The 23,978-nt window shown below is 39.4% G+C and overlaps 1 protein-coding gene across 1 annotated transcript in view; it reads right to left on the bottom strand.

Moving 5' to 3' along the window:
- Nucleotides 1-23,978, bottom strand: part of COLQ (collagen like tail subunit of asymmetric acetylcholinesterase) — a 3,098,435-nt gene that overhangs the window by 1,148,233 nt on the left and 1,926,224 nt on the right. Inside the window, exon 9 of the mRNA XM_044066844.1 lies at nucleotides 14,391-14,435. Coding sequence (XP_043922779.1) covers nucleotides 14,391-14,435 — 45 coding nt within the window. The remainder of the gene's footprint in view (nucleotides 1-14,390; nucleotides 14,436-23,978) is intronic.

Below are 23,978 nucleotides of genomic sequence, written 5' to 3'. Positions count from 1 at the left end.
TCTATAATTTGACATTTCCAGGGAGGTACCTCCTTTGTGAAGTGGAATGATATAGGAAGTCTTCCAGATTGAGGGAATGTTCATCTCAGTTATAGATCTGTTTATTAGGATTGATATGGGGTAGGCTATTTCATCAGATGCAATTTGTAAGAATTCCAGGGAAGGTGGTCAGCCGCTAGGGTAGTTGGTTTGAGTTTTTTAGGAGGAGCACATAGGAGGAAGAGACTGGCTTTAAATTAAAGGGGGTAGGGTTGTCACATTGCAGTTTAGCAGCAGGTGGGGAAGTGGAGGTAAGGTGACTGGCTAAGGTTTGGATAGTCTCAGTGAAGAAGGAGTTAAAGATGTTGGCTACTTCTTCTTGGCCTTTCTCTAAGAGTTTCTCAGTGGTTGGGGTCGAAGTTGTGCCTGGGTGCAGAAGGTTGTTAAAACCTGCCCAGAATTTCTTTGGGTTGTTGTGGTGTTTTGCTGGAGGCTGCAGAAGTATTGTTTTTTGTCTTGGGTTATGGCAGTTTTCGTGGCATTTCTTAGTTGTTGAAATTTACAACGGTCTTGGGGGGTTTTTGTGGCTCTCCATTTTTCCCAGGCTTGGTCACGAAGTTTGATTTTGGATTTAGTATCAGTAGTGAGCCAAGGTGCTATGCGAGTTTTGGTTCTAATTTGTCTATGTGGAGCATGTGAGTCAAGTATCTTAAGGAACGTGTCATTGAAGTGGGACACACTCTCTTCTAGTGGAAGAGTCTTTAATATGGTCCAGTTGCAGAATTTCAGGTCAGCAAGAAATAATTGAGGGACGAATTTTTTTTTTGTTTCTGATTAATCTATATAGGGGGGTGTTAGAAGTTGGGCATTTATGTTTAATGATATAAGTTATTAGGTGATCGCTGAGGTCACAGGGAAGGGTGCCAGTGGTGTAGTTATTAGAGTTTCTATTAGTAAGGATCCAGTCAATTATACTTTCTTTTTGAAGTGAGTTGCCTATTCTGGTTGGGGAGAGGATATTTTGGGAGAAACCATATAGGTTAATAGGTTGTGGAGTTATATGGGTAGAATAGAGAGACCAGTCAATGTTGACGTCTCCAAGAACTATGGTTTCTTGTGGGTAGTTGATGGCTAGCCAGCTCAGGGATTGCTCCAGGTTTTCTGTGTTCTTCCCTGGCGGGATATAGGTTACAATAAGGTTGATGCGTTTTTGAGTGTTTAGGCAGATCTGTAGGGCTATAATTTCTAGGTTTGAGATCATAGGAGGTTGTACTTGGTTCTTAAGGATGTTTAGTTTATTTTTAAACATAATAGCTATTCCTCCACCTTTTTTCTTTGTACGATCAGCCCTGAGAATATTGTACCCGGGTGGGAGGATCTCTTCATTCTTAGTAGAGGGTTTTAGCCATGTTTCGGTTAGACACATGATGTCAGGGGAATGACTAGCTATGATGGCGTGAAGGTTGTGAATTTTGTTGTTAATGCTTCTTAGGTTCAGGTGTAGTATTAGAAGGGAGTCAGTAGGTTTTCGGGTTAAATTATAGGGATTAGAGATTGGCATAGTGGTGGGACCTGGGTTTGGGTGAATATCTCCATCGATGTTAATACAATTTTTCAAGTAAACTAAAAGTCTTTGTAGTTTAAATAGTATTTTGAGATAAGTTTTGTTATGTGAAATTTTAGGGTGTTGAAGTGTCGGGTGGACTATTTTGGGGGATATATTTTTGTCCTGGTAGATTGAGGGTGGTATATAACTGTCATGGAGATTGAATTGGGAGTTGGTGTGGCACTTAGGGAAAGGAATGCCTATAAAAGTTTGGTTTTCATATATTGTTAGGATATAGGTGGTGATGAGAAGCATAATTATGATGGGGGTAATAGTATAAGTGAAATTTGCCATACTGAAGTAGAGAAGTGGGTAACGAGTGGGGGAAGAGACTTTGTGTGGGGTTTGTTAGAGGGTTGGGCCTTGGGGTGGGAGGAGTTATGGAGTTTGACAAGGGAGCCTTGGATTTGATTAAGTGTGAAAGTGGGAGGGATTATTTGTAGCTATAAAAGTAGGGATGCTGGGGGCGGGTGGGATAAGGGGGCAGGGAGGGGAGCGGAGCGGAGCCCGGGCGAAGCGAGGGCGAAGCGGAGCGGGGCCTACACCGCCAGGAGACTTTGCAGGGTCTTAAAGGTAACCGCCAGGAGACTTTGCAGGGTCTTAAAGGTAACAGTTTCCAGTAGTATAACTCAACACAATGGAGTTACTAGTGCTGAATTTATAAAGATACAATTTTTTACAGGCTTTGTATTATTAAAGTCTTAGGGTACTAATGTTTTGTGTTTACCCTGATTTTTAAGAAGAGTTGAGGCTTCTGGTTTAGTTTTCTTTTGTGGTCCTGATGGGCCGCTGTTAGGTCTTGGGATCCACAGGAAGCTAGGCAAGGGAGGGGGCTACCTATGATACAAGTGAGGGAGAGAGAAATGAGTATTAGTGTTAATAAGGTTGAAAAATAGTACTAGCAGGCTAAAACAGCTATCCTTTTTAGCCACAAACACACTCAAATGCCTTCATAATCCATAAGTATGCAGTTAATGAGAAACATTCAAATACTATGAGATGGCATCTAATGACTTCAGCTTAGTTAAATACACAGCAGATACTGAAATTATAACTTTAAATGAGTTCAGCTCTAGGTCGCTAATGCATTATGCTTAAAAGATGCCTAGAGTTAGTCAGGAACATGTGCAGGCCTTTGCATAGTCTTTAAAACACATTCCTGTACATAAAATAGCATCCAGTTACTTTAAATGATTGCAGAATTAGGTCGCTTGTGGTAACCGCCAGGAGACTTTGCAGGGTCTTAAAGGTAACAGTTTCCGGTAGTATAACTCAACACAATGGAGTTACTAGTGCTGAATTTATAAAGATACAATTTTTTACAGGCTTTGTATTATTAAAGTCTTAGGGTACTAATGTTTTGTGTTTACCCTGATTTTTAAGAAGAGTTGAGGCTTCTGGTTTAGTTTTCTTTTGTGGTCCTGATGGGCCGCTGTTAGGTCTTGGGATCCACAGGAAGCTAGGCAAGGGAGGGGGCTACCCTGATTTTTAAGAAGAGTTGAGGCTTCTGGTTTAGTTTTCTTTTGTGGTCCTGATGGGCCGCTGTTAGGTCTTGGGATCCACAGGAAGCTAGGCAAGGGAGGGGGCTACATAAGGCACACAGGGAAAGCCTACGCGAACTGCATCAAGACTCCTTTTAACCATCCATCACTGGTTTTCTGTCTTACCCTGACCCAAGAGGAATAAGCGATAGTGTAGTTTACTGGCTCACCTTCAGTTCCTAATTACTTCCAAATCCCTAATTACTTCTTCCCTACTTAATGGATTACCACCTATGTGGTAATTTGAGGGCACTTTGTTTTTCCCAAAGGGGATGACTATGCACTTTTTGGCATTTAGCTTTAGGCCATGGCTCTGGCACCAGTTATCTGTCTCTGTGATACCTTTTTGGAGGATACTTATGTTAGCCGGCGAGTCAATTATGGCCCCCAGTTTGCAGTCATCTGTAAACTTTGTCAGCCATAGTCCTCCTGTGTTAGCCTGTACCTCAGAGAAATATATACCGAATAAGAGAGGTCCCAGGACTGAGCCTTGTGGGACGCCACTTGTAACTGGTTTAGAGTCTGACATGGCACCAGCAATTCTGACCATGTCGGTTCTATCCCTAAGCCAGTTTGCAACCCATCTTGTGACATAGGGGTTGATATTTAAGCTGGTGAGCTTATTTATGATGCCGGAGTGGGGTATTGTGTCGAAGGCTTTTGCAAGGTCAAGGTAGGCTGTGTGGACTACCTTCCCTTCGTCTATGGCCTTGGTGACTGTTTCAAAGAAATTGACCAGGTTCAAGAGGCAAGATCTGCCCTTAACAAAGCCGAACTGGGTAGGATCCAGTGTTTGGAGGTTCCCAATGTCTTTATTTATGAGTTTCATAATGATACGCTCCATAGCTTTGCAGACCAGGCTAGTAAGGCTTATAGGGCGATAGTTTCCGGGGTCCGTTGTGGCACCACCTTTATGGAGTGGGACCACTGTTGCTGTACGCCATTCTTTGGGTACATATCCTGTTGTAAGGCTGAGACTGAACAGTGATTTTAAGTGAGGGTTCAGTTCTTCTTGGAGCTCATGTAAAATGCAGCCCGGGACACCGTCCGGTCCCATTGATGCTGTGTTTTTTGCTTTGGAGAGGGCAGCTCTCACCTGTGCATCTGTGATGTCAGGGAGGCTACACTCTGTTGGGATAGTCATTTGCTCATTTGGGGGGGGGGGGGAGTTTGCACTGAGCCTGTCTGCCAGGATGTTGGCAATGATTGTGGGTTCAGTGTATTTTTTGCCATTTTGCACTAACTCAGAGCATATCTGGGAGTTTCCACCCAGGTTTCTGACATAACTAAAGAAAGCCTTGTGATTATCTTTAGCGTCTTGTGCAATTTTTCTTTCAAAGCTAGCCTTAGATGATTTTATGAGGGATCGTAGTTTCTTGCTAGTACTGATCAGAGTTGCCTTCCCTTTCAGGGATTTTGCTCTATCATGTAGTAGCTTCCTCCTTCTGTTGTACAGCTTATTTATGGCTGGCGTCCACCAGACAGGTCTCCTGCCTTTGGAGGAGTGTGTCTTGGTTTTATTTGGGATAGCACGATCCATGCATTCCTGTAGGTATCCATCGAATGCGTTTGCAAAGGACTCTGCGGTTTGGGCCATATTTTCCACTGGCCCTAGGGCTTTGAAGGATTCCACCTCGGTTTTGAGAAGTGGGAAGTGTGCTTTTGAGAAGTTTTTGACCGTGGTTTCCTTTGCTGGGGGTAGGGACGGGATATGGATGTCCATAGTGATTAATTTATGGTCAAACCTTACCAATGAGGGGTATACCTCTGGTATGGAACATAGAGTCCCCATGTTGGTGATGATCAGGTCCAATATATTTTCCCTTCTTGTGGGAGTGGTGACCAGTTGTTCCATAGCATTTGAGTTTATAAATTCTAGGAACCGTTGGGCTAGGGTGTTGGGGCTTGAGTAGTGCTCCCAGTCTATGTTTGGGTAGTTAAAGTCACCCAATATAATGGTGTTTGGAGAGACCTTCATATTCTCCAGTGTCTTCAGGAAAGCCGAGTGGGGCTCCTGAGTTTGGGAGGGTGGTCTGTAGCAGGCTACAAACTGGAAGGCAGCTTTGCCCACTGTTAGTTGCACATGGATGGTCTCAGATGCTTCGTGCAGTGCCACTAGCCTGGAGGTATGGGTATCTTTGATGAATATGGATACTCCCCCTCCTCTTGTGGTTCGGTCCGAGTTTTGGGGCCGAAAAGCATGGTATGAGGTATAGCCTGGTAGTGCTGGGGTGCTCTCGGGAGCCTTGAACCAGGTTTCTGTTACTGCACAGATATCGATATTCTCCATACTGAGGAGAGCCTCGAGTGCATGCATATTGAGGTTTAGACTTCTGGCATTGAGCAGCATTACCCTTAGTTTCTTTTTCCTTGTGTTGTCTAAGGAGGTGGGTTTGTCTTTTGAGCCTTGCTTAAAAAGGCACTATGGGGGTGGCAAGAGCCTTGGCCAGTATTCGAAAACCCAGGGGTGACAGGTGCAAGCCGTCCCTAGCAAAGCAACGTGGCTTGTCAAGCATGTCATTCCAGGCTGACAGACACTGGATCCCCTTTGAGTGACACCAATACTTTAACCTCAACCTCTTCCCCTTAGCAGCCCAGGATCCCAACATTATGCTGCTTATATCTAGGCTTTAACTTGTGACAGTATAAACCCCAGATGCAATACAGTCAGGGTAGGGGGAGTACATTTTTACTTTAACTACACTGGCATTAACAACAGTCACTGATAAAACTCCTTCCCCCAACTCACATTTAAAGCATCCCTGCATGCAATACAGAACTGCTTTACAGTGTAACGTGCAGTTTACTTCAAGAAATTTATTATACAGACATTAGTATGAAAAAATGAAGTTTTTTTAATCACATCTTCATTTCCTTCATTAGCCTTTAAAACATTAACGACAAAGAGGGAAATTATACTTTTCAGTCCTCCTACCCATTTAAAATAGACCACAAACACTAGTCTTTTTTTTTTCTCTCCCTCCCATCTACTTCTTGTAGAAGCACAGTTTTCATGTACAAACACCATCTTATGGAAATCTCACTTTACAGTTTATTCCATTTATTTCCTTCTTTCAAATTCTTGCTGACCCTCTTCTTCACTATTATGATCACCCAACACTAGTCTCTGGTTCAAGTCCAGTAATTCTGTTTTTTTTTTTCCTCATGATCTCCTGTGCTTTTTTCTGTAGCTCAAGCATTCTCCTTTGGCATACTGGAAAATATTTTAGTGGCAATTTCTGTCTATAATCTGTGCCATTGTCAGTAAAATGAGAAGCAGAATCCCCTTCAACTTACTGGTTCATTTTTTTTGCTAGGTAAACTTTATTTCCACCTTCACCTGCTCTGCATCCAAGAACATCCTTGCTCCTTCAGGAACAAAATGTTCTGAATACAGCTTTCTATAGTAATTTGAATCTCACACCTGCCTCAACATCCTTTGCCTGCAAAATGTTCTGAATACAGCTTTCTATAGTAATTTGAATCTCACACCTGCCTCTCAACATCCTTTGCTTGCAGGAATAAACGTGCTTCTCTTCTGCCAGGTGTACATTGAATATTCATTTCCAGATACATTCTGATGTCACCAATTGATAATGCTTTACCCTTCTGCTACAATTTTCTCAGGTGCAGAGCCTTCTGCTAATATGACTGCATCTTTACAACTACAGGCCTTAGTCACATATGAAGAAAATACGTGATGTGTCCTTTCATTTAACAAATCCTGCTGTGGGATATAAGTCCAGTTGCTCAACTGTACTTTCATAAAATAATGCAAGTTATTCCTTCCAGTTTCTCTGATACAGCAGAAAATCTTTGTGTTTTCTCTGCATGCTCTGTCTTCTAGCTCTATTATTTTTTGAAACCATTCTTTTTAAGAAGCCTTATATTCAGTCAGTCTTGCCTTCATTTCAGAGTTTGATTTCTGCAGTGTTTTTCTTTCAGTTCATCTCAACAGATACTTAAAGCTTATTTTATTCTTTCTAGCCTTTTGTCATTTGATTGTATGCATTTCTCCAGTGCCTCACTTATTTTACACCCCTCAGAATGCATTTTATTTTTTTTCCTCTAAATTACTGGACACCACCTCCTGTACTGAGGCTGAAACCTGATCTGTTTTTTGCTGAACAACTGCAAGACTCTTCCCTACCAGATTTTTTTCATCTCCTTTTCCAGTTGATTTTCTCTTACTTTCTCCAGACTTCTTTGTTACTGACACCCAGGCAGAGTAGTATCCAATAACTTGATTTTAGCCAAATATATACATTTTACTGGCTACGAACCAAAGTTTCTGTTTTCATACTAGGCAAACTCTAACCACTTTGGAAGTCTCATGAACATTGGAATCTTGACAAAAAAAATTTAGAAAGGAAAGGTGTAACACAGGCCTCCTGCTTTCTTCCCTTTTTGCTACCAGAAAAATCCTTGAATAAAAGCCTCTGCCCATCTGACAGGTAGGCACTGGTTCAACCCCCCCCCCCCCGAAAAAGCATTTGATTCAGAATCGGAGGGAACAGGGTGACCTGGTTTACTGGTCAAGGAGGAAACCCCTGGAAAGTATCTAACTGCCAAGTACACCCCTCCTGAATTACCTTTAGACCTAATTTCTCTGAAACAATCTGGTACCATAAGGGAAGACAATCATTCGTTCCTTGAGGCTTTCTCTTTCTTTTTGGAGCCTTCTTGCCACTGATGTTTAAAAAAGCTGATAGCACTTACCTGTGTGAATAGCCAACTGAAAAAGAGAGCTGAGGAGGAAGAGGAATGTTTATTTGCCTTGAAAAGGAGGACTGAAAATTCTGAAACAAATTCCACTTTTATCACACTAGATATATTATGCACACAAGATTATATAAGAAGATAACACACAAACACAATAGCTGACAGAGCCCTGGCATGCCCAAGAAAGAGAGGCCTATAGCCCTGAAGAAGAACTTTTTAGAAATCCTGAACAAGTTATACTAACAGGCAAAAAACCTTAATACTATCAAGAAGGTTGAAATCTAAGTATGTAATACTAATTTAAAGACAAAAAATCCTAATAATATAAGACATTTTAAATCACTGGCCCGAGCTTCCTCCGACGAGCTGTTGATCCGTTGCAGCGGCAAACTAGATCTGGGGATTCACAGTAGAGCATCATGGGATATACACTAGGTCTCGAGCTTCTCTGAGAGTTTGAGCTTGAAAGCGGCTGATTCAGAGCCGAGGGATCGGCTCTGACCCCACGTGTAAGAACAAAACGGCGAGATAGAGCAACTTCACATCAGTAGTTACCTTAAATTTATGTCTTACAGTATTCTGAATTCCAAGCATGGACATTTGACTTAGGTAAGCAAACTGTTAAAAGATTATTTTCATATGTTTAACTTCAGGAAAAAAATGCATTTCTCCCTAGCAAGTATTAAGTAAGGCTCTTGAGAAGGAGCTCCAGCAGTGTTCAAAGATAGGGCAGAAAGAAGCCTTTCTTCATCAAGAAGACTAAAGCACTTCCTGAGCTCAGCAAAAACTTTGCACTAGACTATGTGATTATGTGACTGAATTAAATGCACCAAAAGAGGCTATATTCCTGTACAAAAAGCTATGAAAATTGACTGGATGAGACCTTTCACTGCAAAACAGGCAGCAGAAGTTGATCCGAGTATGATATTTCCTAAGAAGTATTCCTTCTCCACACTCTTTTATACCATTTTTTAAGTGTGACTGTCTCACACCTTTTAAACGCTACGATTTTAAGCACAGTACTATTACATTTTATCTCAGATTTGTTATTGTAAATCCTAGATACTACACTGCAACATACATTTAGGCCGATTAAAAAATACATTTGTTATTAAATAACCAAGGAGCTCCTGCTATGTTTCTCGGAGTTTCAAGTAACTACAGCTTCAACCTGACAAAAATTATCAAAGTTTCAGCTCATCAAATCAACTCTAAACAGTATTTTATGCTGGGAGGGTTTTCCCCTATGCCCCTATATGGTGAGATTCAGCTCCCATACTACCTAAGTATACCAGTACCATGGTCACATAATCATTAAGCAAAGAGAAAAGGCCACATATTCAGAACTGCTACAGGCAAGTCAACAGAAACCACACCAGCAGTGACTTTCTGAGAAAAACACCAGTTGCTCAACAAGACAATGAAAAGCTGAAACTTGACAATAGAAACCTTGTCCAGTTAGCACTCAACAAATAATAGGGTTAGAAAACAAAGCTAATAAAATTTCTCATAACTAACTCTGTGACGTCTAATATATGACTATCTTCTATTCCATATAATAAAAAGGTGCTCATCTTTCAGGATCTCAGCAAAGATTTTGAAAGGCCACTACTATGAATTTTAATGCTCAGAGTTTGAGATACAGTCTCCACCCCCAAACTGTTATGCTTTACTGAGGTTTTTAAGCTAAGTTAAAATACCCTACAATTAAGCCAAATATTTGCAATTGATTTCAATTTAGTTATCTTCCCCACATGGATTGGCCCTAGACTGATTCATATAAAGCAAGGAAGCCATCATAATTTGATAGTATATCACATGTGAGCCCTGACAAGTGATCTAGACACCCCCCTTTAATGTTACACTTTATGTCCCCAAATATACATCCTGCAATCTGGGTGACTCAGCTGGGTCTATGACATTTCATCAAATCTTAAAATAGCGAACACCTATTAGGGAAGTTGCCGATCGAATGGACTTTTCAGCAAAGATTTTCCTATGGCAAGGAAATGGTAGGCCACCCTAGTGACCAAGAAGAAAATAATAAAACTTAACACCCATCCAGGTGGGGGGCTGTGTTCCCCACACCCCCCTAAGTAAATATACCAACTCCAAGATTGCACTACATTGGGGAAAAGGGCAAATTCCAGATGGTGGTCAACTGTTGCCTTGCCCTGGGAAAAACGTCACTGAAAACTCTGTTAAACGATCAGTAGCTTTGCTAAAAAAGGTGTTCGATGAAGAGATGATCACTATTTTAAGATTTGCCGAAATGTCATAGACCCGACTCAGCTCATAGATTTGTTAACTTTACCAAATATTTTTATATTATCAGAGAGAATTACCTGATACCTTGATTAGAGGTGCTGCACATCAATCTTGGCTATTTTCTTAACATAATATATTCTTCCAGTCCATCCATGTTATGAGTTACATTGGACTTTTATAGTAATCCTGTGAACAGCTGCAGTCATCAATGGAGTTTACATGGCAAGTAGGGAACAAAAAGTAGACTGCCGGGCCTTTCTTCCACATTTTATACACACAAAATACACACAACTAGGGACAATTTAAATTCACTAATCTGCCTACCACATGTCTTTGGGACATGCAGATTATGTACAGAAGGCATCCCAGCCAAGAATCAGGACAGGAGAAGCTCTTGCTCTGTGATGGCAATGTTACTCACTTTTCTTCTGTGCTGCCCATTCTTCCAGTAGCCTAAAATGCCAGATTTGAAGTGTTTCATGCTGAATTTATGACCTTAACTGTAGATTGCCATTCCAGCTTTGATAGTACTCTTGTTATGTTGTTTAATTGGGGCAATAAGCAGATTAATAATGGCAAAATGTATGGCACTGTCTCCCATGTATGTGGATAGGATGTTAAAATTCATTTCAGACAGGGATACACATATGTTAAAAGAATGTTGGGAGATTATCTCCAAATTTTGCTTCGTATTTGGTCAGTTTCTTAACTATTGACACTGTTAACTTGTTTTATTCTATACCCTTGGAAGAAGAACTGGACTGGTTTCACAAAAGTCTAGTTAAATTTGAAGTGTTGATTAATGAGCAAATTAATTTGATTATGGAAATATCTAGATGTTATTAGAAAATAACTATATATTTTTTGAAGGTGACATGTTTAAACAGATCAAGGGAATAGCAATGGGGGCAGCATGTGCCTCCATGTATGCCAATTTAGTGCTGCTATCCTGGGAAAACAAATTTGTTTTTCAATTGTAGTTTTCCCAATATATATCCTTATACATAAGATTTTTGCATGACATTTTTATTTTATGGGAAGGGTCTGAAGAAAATATTGGTAAATTTATGGATTATTTCAACAACACAACTTCCTTTTTAAAAATTACATTTATACATAACAAGAGATCGGCTGATTACTTGGACACTACGACTGAAAACAATGGCCAGGGTTTTATTTCAAAAGTTTACAGGAAACCTACCTTCAGTAATTCACATCCTTTTGCACACAAAAAAAGCTTAGTCAAACGTCAATGTATTAGGATTGTGAGGATGATATCTAGGAAGAACGACGTTATGCATAATTTAGAAAAAATACAAAAAAATGTTCACTGATGGGGGTTACCCTGCTGAACTAGTGAAATGTATCATCCTTGAAGTGGCTAATAAATGGGGTAAAAAATATAGACCTCTTTTAGGAACCAGGCTGGAGAGGGACAGTAGGGTTAATACAGCTGACATCGACAACAAAAGGTTGGACAGGGCGATGGTAGTAGAATTTAATAATGCTTCATAGAAGGTAAAGGATATTATTATTAAAAACTGGAATATTTTGAGGTGTAATCTCAGTATTTCAGGAGTAGTGGGAGTAGAACTTAATTTTGTATTTAAACAGGTTGTAATTTAAAGAGGATTTTTGAAAACAACAGACCAATGTAGAATATGAGTATGCAAAAAAAGGAAAAAAACTTTTAAATGTGGATTTTGTAACCAATGTAAATATATTTATGAAGGGGAATCAGTGATGTTGGGGAATTTAATGAAAACACAGGTCAATCTTAAAAAAGGTAACTGTGGAATCAGTGGACTGGTTTTCTTGGCCATGTGTACGAAGTGTGATTGTTTCTATATAGGTAAAACAGAGAAGGCATTTAGAAAAATAATATAAGAGCATATTTATAGAGAGAGACTGATCTTTTTACAGTTTGATTCATTTGTTTTTAAGGAACTTTTATAAGAAAATATATGAAAAGGGGTTTGTATAATTTTAAAGACTGATTGGATTATTTGGATATTTAAATATTTAATGAGGTAACTGAATTGATTGTTCTTTAAAAGGGGAGAATAAGTGAAGTATTTGTCATTTCTTATGAAGTCCCGAATGTTACGGATGAAAGCGCTTAAATGTTTCACAGTTATTTGTAATAAAAAGTGGTTTTAGACAGTAACAGCCTCGGTTGAACATTTTCTTAGTTGAATACCTCCTTTCCTGTACCACATACTGTCACTGTTTTTGAGGTTATTTAATTTTTCTTTGGTAATTCCCAGCCTCTTTTTTGGGTTTATATTGTGTGTGTTTGTATGTGTGTGTGTGTGTGTGTGTGTGTGTGTGTGTGTGTGTGTGTGTGTGTGTGCATGTGTGCTGTGTGTGTGTGTGTTTTCAGTGTGACTAATAACAGGTGCTTCCCAAATGATACTTCACACTGCAATTCCCATTCTGTGAAAATACGAATTTACTCATATATAAAATGTAAATGCTGTGATTTTGGAATCCCTGCTATGATTTTTGATGGTTCCTCCTATGACTTTGAGTGCTGACAGTATGAGAGGTATGTGTACCACTATTAACCATACTCATACCGACATTATCATAATAGTTATGAAATGCATATATATGACAGATAACGTGCAACCACATGCCATAGCAAGTACCTCACCAATCCATGCAACCAAAGGACCTCTCCTATATAATATATCCAACCAGTCTCAAGAAACTATACTCATTATCACTGATAACCACTTATGATCAATGCACCAATTCACATATTCCTATCCACCTACCCTTAAGTGAAAAATCCTATACACTCCAATCCATGTTACCAAACTCATGGTACCAATCCTACATAGCCCCTATCCAATTACCATTAAGGCAATAATCCTTTTTACTCCTCTTCATCCACCCACACACTGACTGCACCAGTCCTCATATCACCTCATCAACCCACCCTTAAGGTAACACCTCTCCAATTCCCATACACACAAACATTCAAAGCACCAATCCTATATACACCACCTACCCACCCTTAAGGCAACAGTTTTACCCACCCCCACTCAAGGCGCCAATCCTATCTGTCCCTATTCACCTACCCTTAAACTAACAATCATTTGCACTCCTATCTACCGGCTTATACACATGGTACTAGTTCAAATATGAGTGATCGTAACTCAATCTCAATTAACTAAAATCCTCAATCACACTTCTTCAAAAGCTGATTCCTGCATGTTAAGTAAATGAATATCTCAAAACAAGTATTTTTGCAATGGGCAAGCCCCCTTCTACCTTCACACCCCTGGAATTATGCATAGCTACTCCACAGTTTGTATATCAATGGGAAAGGGAAAAAATTCACCAAAACGTGACATGAGAGTCTCAATGAATCACTTGTGTTGCACTTACATGAGCAAATGAGTGATTTATAAGACAGTGTGTACTGGGGAAACATGGGACAGAAAAGAAACACCGGTCAGCCTGACAAACTTTCTTATAAATCCTACTCACCATGCCTTAAGTCAACAATCCTATATACTACTATCCACCCACCCTTGAGGCAACAATCTTGTATACACTTAAACATTCACTTTCAAGGTACTAATCCTATATAGTAGCTAGATAGTCACCTATCCAGTGTTGTACAAGCCTACCTGTCCACCCTCAGGGCTCCAAACCTATATACTCCTGCCCAACCTTCCTTACGGGACTTATCCTGTACTTGTCCACTCCATCACACTCCAAGTCTAATTCATGACAAAATGTGAGTATATGCCTGATCTCAGACATGTTCAAAAGTACATGCACTAGACTGCACACAATTCCTCATAACACAGAGTACAACTCAAATAATGTTTTCATTGTTTAGTATTCACTGAATCACACTACAGTAAGTCTCGGTTCACAGAACTAATTCATACCAGGAACCATTATTGCAGTGTCATAAAGACCACTCCCTGATCTAGGTTTGCTTGCAGGGAATATATAGAGAAATAATCAGAGTAATACATGGGATCATAGATTCATAGGTAAGTACTAGGCTAGCTGCCCTTTCAGTCCATTTTAAACCTCACCAATTTCTCTAAATAGGTTGGAATCACACTCTGTAACTTATGTCTATTAACCATCATGCCAATCCCCAACCTGAAGTAAAGGATTTTGATAAACTTTGTGCAAAATTGTATTAAATGTATTGATGTTGTTGTTTGCAAAGTATATGCTACGACCTTGCAGTCTGCCAGAGGTACGTATATGTGAATAGTGAGTGTTGGCTGACTCATACTTACCTGATCTCCCTTAAGTCCAGGTTCACCAATGTCACCTTTGGCTCCCTGCAAAATTGAAATTGCAAATTATACTTAATTAAAACAATTTTGTCAGTGATTTATTATTTATGCACATTCAACATGCTAAAGTGACACATGCTCTTACTGCTGAGTCAGACTGCATCTAAAATTTATGGTAAAAATGTGCAGTAATCATCTTGCCTTTTCTGTCAGAGAAGTAAGAAAGTCATTTAATCAGCCATCAGAATATGAAGCAGTATTTTAGGACTAACTAACATTCAAATCCTCCATTAATCAAGATATTTCCTGTCCAACAGCAGAGCTCTTTATGAAGATTCATCAGAATGTGGCTATATGTGTCTCTGCCTGTGAAATATAAAGCTCTTCAGCAGAAGAAAATTATTAACATTTGAAAGGTTTCTGTTTTAAAGATATACAAGCTATCATTTTCACTGAAAATTCATTCTGAGAATGTCCATTTTTGGCAGTTTAACTTTCAAGGGAAAACAGTAAAGGGGCTCTTGTCAATGTCAGAAAGAAGCGAAGACAGAGTAAATTATCAGTGGACTACAGAAGACAAGATCATTTGTGTCTTTCGGCTTTTCCCGGTTAGGGGTCGCCACAGCGGAACTCCGGTCCGCTAATGATTGGCAGTAGATTTTTACGTACTGGCTTGCCAGGCCTAACGCACAACCTTCAACGAAGGAACGCCCATTCACGCATGTCAAAAACAAGAAAAACGGCTCAGGAAAAATGCCAGCGTCCACAAACAAGTATTTAATAAAATCAATGTACTTTAAAAACCAATGTTGTGATGGAAAAAAAAGTCCAAAATAAGCCAAAAAACAAGAATCAACAAATCCAACTGTAAAACGCTTTTCGTCTGTTAATATAAACAGACTTCTTCAGACAAATGCACTCTGTAAGTCAAAGGGAATTTAAATGCGGCACACGTAGTCACATGACAGATGTTACTTAAAGTTAACTCTTTCAGAGTCAGAGCAGTCACCTTTTAAAGAGAAAGACAATATGCAAAAATCAAGAAAACCTAATAATAAGTAATTTGAGTTAAACACAGTGGTTCAGTGTGTTTCATGCATTGCATTCTAGTATTTTTACACTCTACTTCTCAAAAGCGAGAAGTGTATATGTGTATTACTACAAACCAGGATGTTATATCAACAAGCATTAACATATAAAAACATACAAATGCTAATGTTGAATGTGTTGTCAGGGCCTGTATGTGAAGTATTGAACAGGGCTACAGTTATGTCCCAGATGTGTAATAAGTATAAATGTTAAAAGGGTGCCCATACGTGTAACGCTATCGCACTACATCCCCCCCCCAAACAACAACAATGTATTAAACCGTGTGTACGGTGTGTATTTAATAACCTGTCCTGTCAGAACAGGGTAAGACACTTATTAAAACAATGTCATTAAATACTAAACAAACTACATTAAAATGTACTAAAACACAACAAGTAATAGACACCTACCTTCTGGTTGGTCAAACACAAAATATGCGCATTGGAGGACTGTGTACATTAAGTGCAAAATTGTACACCTAACATAAAAAATTCTTAAGTTTAAGTATACAGGCGAGCGACTAAACTTCGCTCAATCCTGGTGGGCGACATGCATCCAAACGTAAATGCCATAAAAGTCCTATCTTTTCTAAATTTAGTGAACTGGAGCCATCTCTAAGAATAGTATGGATTAAATTGTCCTGATCTTGTATTTGCTCAATAACTTTAAATTTAAACGAGTGGTTGGGTTTTTCCATACAGTGCTTTGCTAGTGCATTCTCTTGTTTGTGTCTACTGATTGCATATGTGTGATTGTAGATCCTGTCACGAAGCCTTCTGTCGGTTTTCGGTTTTGACTCTGAAAGAGTTAACTTTAAGTAACATCTGTCATGTGAATACTTGTGCTACATTTAAATTCCCTTTGACTTACAGAGTGCATTTGTCTGAAGAAGTCTGTTTATATTAACAGACGAAAAGCGCTTTACACTTGGATTTGTTGATTCTTGTTTTTTGGCTTATTTTGGACTTTTTTTTTTCCATCACAACATTGGTTTTTAAAGGACATTGATTTTATTAAATACTTGTTTGTGGACGCTGGCATTTTTCCTGAGCCGTTTTTCACATCAGTTTTTTGTTCTTGGTCATTCACGCATGTCGCCACATAGAAGACGCTCTAACTGAGAATCGAACGGGCAATGTCTAACTGTGAGGCGACAACGCTACTGCAGCACCACCACTGCAGATGGACTACAGAAGACAAGATACAACCGCAGATGGACTACAGAAGACAAGATACAAAGTAAAAAATTATGAGTTTCAACAAAGCTCAAACCAGGTACTGCAGTCTTTGCCTTACTGTAACTCTATGGCTCTCAACTTTCCAGCTCCAAAATGTAGAACATAATCTCTCACAATGTGGAACAAATGAACAAAATAGAAAACACTAACAACATCAACAAGGAAGCTTGTAGCATGGTTAATAACAGCTTTTTTTTTCATATTTACAAAAAGTTCTTTTGGTGAATTAATTTGATTTAATATTTATTTGTCATGGTAATTTGTTAAAAATCTTAATCATTAATGTGTTACAGATTTTTTCAATGTGAAACAGTACTCAATATGGAATTATTCAGACTCACAAGAAATATTCCTCATAATGAGGTATGGTTCAGAGAGCTGTATAACTTCACTCCAAAGACAAAAAAAAAAAGCAAAGACAAGAAAAAAGGGAAAACAATAATAATTAACAGTGACTACTGAATGTAAACTATATAAAAATGCAATGCAAATACACACACACACACACACACACACACACACACACACACACACACGCACACACACACACAGACACACACACACGCACACACACTCACACACACATACACACACTCACACACACACACACACACACACACACACACACACACACACACACACACACACACACACACACACACACACACACACACACACACACACACACTGAAACAAGGACAAGATTACATGAAGTTTTCTTAACTGCACATATTTTAATCACATGAATTATTATTATGGATGCACCACATTTGGCTAAATGCAGATTTAATCTGATATCACAAAATCCAATGTGTAACTATATGATGAAGTATACTAAAATAAGCTAACTTGGCAGTCAGACTGCTAATTTGAAAGCTGCCCTTCTTTATGTTATTTATACACAGCACTACAGCTCATATACAGCTCCACCTCCCCCAGTCAAAACAAACATAGTCAAAAACCTTTCCAAAGCAAACTTCAAACTACTTGCATCCGAAGTGGAAAGCTTCACTATTCCCTTGCAGAAGGATAATGATATCCAGGATGCGAAATCCTACACCAAGGCACTCTATATGCATTTTCAGGATTGCATGGACTGTGCTATCCCAAATAAAACCAAGACTCCTTCCTCAAGCAAGAAGAAACCACTCTGGTGGACCCCGGCCATAAGCAAACTTTACAATAAAAGGAGGAGACTTATACAAAAAAAAGGCCAAATCTCAAGTAGAAAAATCATCCCTGATCAGCATTAGTAAGAAACTGAGGGCCCTCATCAAGTCAACTAAAGCTAATTTTGAAAAGAAAGTTGCCAAAGATGCCAAGGATAACCTTAAGGCCTTCTATGGCTACGTCAAAAACCTAAATGGCAAAGCTCAGGTCTATTCTGAGCTAGTACAAAATGGAACAAAATACACTGACCCTTCTGACATTGCCAACATCTTGGTTGACAGGTTCAGTGCAAATCCCCCACCACCACCACCACCTACAGGGACTATTACCATTCCAGGGGATTGTGTAAGTCCAATTATTACTGATACGTTGGTTAACAAGGCTCTATCTAAAGCTAAAAACACTGCCTCCATGGGACCAGATGGTGTCCCAGGCTGTGTCATATGCGAGCTCCAAAAGGAATTAACCCCACATCTTAATACCCTGTTCAGTCTCAGCCTCTCCACAGGATGTGTGCCCAGAGAATGGCGCATGGCAACGGTGGTCCCGCTACACAAGGGTGGGGCCACAACTGACCCTGGGAACTACCGACCAATAAGCCTGACCAGTCTGATCTGTAAGGCTATGGAGTGAATCATTATGGAACTCATAAATGGAGAGATTGGGAACCTCCAGTCGCTGGACCCCACACAGTTCGGCTTCATCAAGGGCAGATCATGCCTCCTGAACCTGGTGGATTTCTTTGAGACAGTTACTCAGGCTATAGATAAGGGAAAGGTGGTACACACGGCTTACCTTGACCTTGCTAAAGCATCTGACACCATTTGCCATTCAGGTATTATTGATAAGCTCACCAGCCTGGGCATAAACCTTTACGTCACAAGATGGATCGCAAACTGGCTCTCAGACAGATCCCATAAAGTAAGAGTAGTGGGATCTATGTCCGAATCCAGACCAGTAACAAGTGGTGTGCCTCAGGGCTCTGTCCTGGGGCCCCTCCTGTTTGGCATATACTTCGCAGAAGTACAGGCAAGCACAGAAGGGCTGTGGCTGACTAAGTTTGCGGACGACTGCAAACTGGGTGCTATAATAGAGTCTCCGGCCGACATGGAGATCCTCCAGAAGGGCCTAAATGAGACTGATGCATGGTGTCAAAGCCATGGTCTCAAGCTAAATGCAAAAAAATGCGTAGTAATCCCCTTTGGAAAAAACAGAGTACCCGCAAACTACAACATAGGAGGCAATCCCCTGAGATCTGAAGAAGAAATAAGGGATCTAGGGACCCAAGTAGATAGCCAGCTTTCCTTTGATAACCAAGTTTCCAAAGTGGTTAGAAAATCCTTCTATGTGACCCATCTGATCATGAAAGGGTTTGCATCAAGATCTAAGGATGTAATGGTGCCCCTCTACTCTTCCCTCATCAGACCCATTATTGAGTACAATGCACCAATTGGAATGTACCTGGCTAGACATCTCCAGCAGCTGGAGAGACCACAGAGGAACCTAACCAAGAGAATTACTGGCCTCAAACAGTTGCCCTATGCAGCACGATTGAAAAAGCTAAGACTGTTCTCTGCTGCATACCGCTTTCTCAGAGGCGATCTCTGTCTAACGTACAGAGCCATGTCCAACCCAGAATTGTTGAACATGCTCCATCTTAGCAAAACCAAATCTACTCGAGCTACATGCTCTAGGGATATAAACCTCAACACAACAATGAATAGAACATGCTGGAGGGATAGATTCCCTTCACAGAGACTTCCCTTACTATGGAACAGGATCCCGATCTGCATAAGACAGAGCCCCTCACTATCACTCTTCAAGAGGAACCTGGATGAGTGGATGGGTAACAGAAAGTTCACACCGGGGATCACACCAACAGCACTACTAGATAGGGGCCAAGGGTACTAGCTGCTAGTACAAGGGTCTAGGGAACTACTAAAGGGGTGGTGAATACCGCACAATGTGGCTGGGCTAATATATGCCTTCGGGCAGATAGCTCAGTACCAACCTATGAACCTATGAACCTATATGCTTCTATCTACAGCCACATGCTCACTATTGTGGCTTTATGCTTGATTTAACATAATTTACCTTGCCATACCTACATTGCCTTACTATTGTGTACTAGGTGAACGTGCTTTATTCTGTATTACATGTATCTGTAATACAACATGTTAGCTCTCAGTCAGGCACTATTACATAACTAGCGCTGCACACAAATTAATTTAGCCTTATAGTCATTTTGCACTTGACTAAAATGTTTGCCCAGAAAATGTAAGAGGGAATCTCTGTGTAGTATAGCTTTAACACACTCATTTCAAAAATCAATCTGTTCAGCATGTTTATATAGTTTTAGACCAATTCAAAGGAGTGGATGGAACACTGAATTCTAAAGATAAGCATACAAATGTACTCTGCGATTTCAAGAATGCCAGAGATGAAAGCCCATTGTACAGAGCCACATTTTGGAAATATCAAATATGGGCTGTCACGTGCCTAGCACCTGGTATTTAAATATATAAACTTACAGGATGAAAAAGACCACTGCCTGTATGTTTCATAATGAAATCTTAAATGGGACCTGACATATAGGACTTTATATAACAAATGCTGGAGTTCACAGGCATTCACTATCAGTGTCTGTCATTTTGTTTTTCATTTGCGTCTTGTCATAGCTCATATGCCCTGAATCTGAAGAAGTAAAAGTGGTGTCACAAATTCAGCATTAAACTGCACTAAATTTTTTAAAGGCAGAACAGCATTCTTAAGTGCATTTTATAGATGAATACCCTGTAGTTATTCCCCTGAATGTTTCATAATGATATTTCATAGGGAAACTGAGATACAGCGCTGTATACATACATATACCAAACGCAGTAGGCTCATAATCTTTTACAGTCACAGTATGAATTTTTTCATTAAGTCTGTTTTCTGTTGATGTGCTGCAAATTACTTCTTCCTTGTCAGTATACACAATACAGTACTAGAGTAGGAAACATTTTTATGAAGCTGTCATTACAACAGAAGAAAAAACAGAAGTAAAAAGTCTCAAAGATGAAGTGAAGTTAATATACTGACTTTTATGCACAGGTACCATATGCGGTGGTCCATAGGCCTTTACTGTCACAGCATGACATTTTTTATTATACTCTCACTACTTCTATTTCCTTTTTAATTATTCTAACTGTTTTGGATTTCTAATACTGTGATGGGAATGGACCCCATCACAGTATGATTAGCATTCTCATAATATTAGTATTGCTTCAGTCTTTAACATCGGCCAAGAATGCTCTTCACAGCACCGGAAATGTACCTGTATTGTTTCCTACTGCAGTTCATATGGGCTTTAGATGTATTGGTAGCATATTCAAGTATGTCTGTAAATGTTACCTGTCCTGCTGCAACTATTATTGGAACTATCTGGATATCTTTATTCCACATTGCTCTCATTTTTGCTTTCAAATCTGGGTATTTAATGATATTCTATCTCTCAGTTTATTAGACACTGTAATCTCTGGTGGTAGCAATTTCAATGATTAAAGCTATTTTTTTTGCCTTGGACTACTATATCTAGTTTTCTTGCATCTATTTTCTCAACTATTGGTACTGGGTGGTCCCATATGATCCAAACTTTATCATTGTCAATAGCACTTTGACGCATTTCTCAATCCTCAATGCAACAGTCTTACCCCATTATTGTACCTTCCAGAATACAAAAGCTCAGCCACAAGTGTATTGTAACCAGCAACAAAATGTGTAAATGCTTCCAGCTGTTTTACAAAAACTGCATTTCTCTGTTTCTTCCACTTTTTCCACAGACTTTTGTAATCCAACATGAATGTAGTTCACTGCTTTGGGCAGCCAGTATTAGCCTTTCTTCCTTTAGTTTAAATTCACCTCTCCTTAAGTATTCCTGCATGAAATCTTTGTCAGCATGTAGTCGTTCTAGGAGCTTTTGATAATTGCCACTATATTTGTTAGGCTTTCTAGTAGGCTTTCTAATTTTATTTCCTTTTCTTTATATTATTTATTTTTTTTTTTTGGCACTTCCAGTTGCTTTCTGAGTCTCATCTACTTGTGGTTTGATTTCATTAGTAACTCCTTTCTAAGACGTTTCTGTTAAACTAAGCAAATATGTCATCTTACATGCCTTCTGTACATGCTTTAGAACTTTCACTATGTGGAGATCTGATGAAGTCAGCAAAGATGCATGCAGTCCCACAAATGCAGCCTATACATGTATCTAAATTTGAGAAGGCCCGTACCATGTCTCCTTCAGAGCAAGGGATATATTATCATGGTATGCAATATTTTTATTTACCATTTGATAAACGTTTTTATTGCGTTCTTGTCCAACAGATTCAATTCTGTTTGGGGACAATCAATCACACTAACGTTGAAAGTTAGAAAAGGAGGAGTAAACTGATTTATAGCTTGGACTTTATTACTAGATGTCAATACAGTTTTTAATATTAGCTTTAGTCTTCTGAAGTATTCCATCCGTGGTGGTGGTGCTGTGGTAGCATTGTCATCTCACAGTACGACATTGTCCTGTTCGATTCTCAGCTAGAGCGTCTTCTGTGTGGAGACATGTGTGAATGGGTGTACCTTCGTTGAAGGTTATGCGTCAGGGCTGGCAACTCGGCATGTAAAAATCTACTGCCAATCATTAGCGGACCGGAGTTCCGCTATGGTGACCCCTAACCGGGAAAAGCCGAAAGACACAACAACTTCTGAAGTATTCCATACATTTGTTTTATTGCCAACTCCTCATTTAATTTAATATATTTATACACTCCTTCCTGTTCAAGTTCCTTTATACCACATTTCCAGACTGATATTTTCTTGACCCTGTAGCTTTTGTTTTATAAATGCAACTTTTGTACATTTTGTCATTTTATCATGACAAAATGTCATTTTTATATTATCTGAAAAAGTTTTAGCCATTTGTAGTTGAGCTTTCAGATCCTAATTTTAAGACCTATACAATGTTAAATTATCCAGAAAAGTATATGAGCTGTTTTTGAATAAGGCTGGTTTCTGAAAGTTAAGCTATACCCTTAGCTTAGTATATTAGATAGACATTTTAATGCATTAAGAAGAATACAAATTAGCAGTGGTGACAAAGAATCAACCTGGAATATCTCCCCTTTTAATTTTTATCCATGAGACATTCATCTGATCTTTGTTATGATAAGCCACAAAGTGGTTTGCCACTGCTTCATAGTCATTGCAATGTAATTGATCAGTTCAAGGTGCATCCTATACATCTGTGTGCACATAGCCAGCCTTAGGCATAGGCCAAGTAGGTGGCCGCCTAGTGAACCGCTCTAGCAGGGGCACTTTTCCAGTAATCTGGATGGTGTAGGTAGACCAGGATGGGGGCACAGGGTGGTGTTGGGGGGCGCTGTGGAGACCTTTTGCCTAGGGCACCAGTTGACCAAAGGCCGGTCTTATATATGCATGCCATTATCCATGAATGTTGGATGCAGTTGCATATTTTTTTGTAATCTATTCATGCTATATTTAGATTCTTCCTCATTCTGAGTTTTTTCTTATGGCTTTGTTTAACAATAGATGATCCTTTGTTTCACATGACTTCATTTTACTAGTTTTTGTTCTATTGCCACGGCTGACTTTTATTCTAGATAGCTATACACTATGTCTGCATCAATTCAGTAACTAATACATATTGTCTGAAAGCAAGTTATTAGTCTTCAGTTCTCAGGATTGCTTGCAGGTTCACTCTTAAGGAAGAGAACTTTTTTTTGTGTTGTTAACAAGGCTGGTGTCTAGGATGTGGATTTGTATAAAGATGATAATATCTTTAGCCAGAAGTTAGGTACTGCATCTTAGCCCGGAATTTTCCATTTAGATATTTTTCTTAAATGAAAACTCCATCTTAGAACTAAAAAATATATATATATTTTCACTCTATCTTTGTTTTCTTAACTGTTTTAACACCGAAAAATCATTATGACTGCTTCTTGTAGAATGTTTAATATGTCTACAAAATGGTTAACAATGGGGATTGACATATCAACCTGATCTTGTTTTTCTTCAAGCCTTCTTCCCACAAACCATTCCA

This window comes from Protopterus annectens, chromosome 3.part1, assembly GCF_019279795.1.
Source record: "Protopterus annectens isolate FY-2018-M chromosome 3.part1, PAN1.0, whole genome shotgun sequence".
Taxonomy (NCBI): domain Eukaryota; kingdom Metazoa; phylum Chordata; order Ceratodontiformes; family Protopteridae; genus Protopterus; species Protopterus annectens.
Note: the sequence above shows the minus strand (reverse complement) of the source record. Positions and strands in the feature narration are given on the sequence as shown.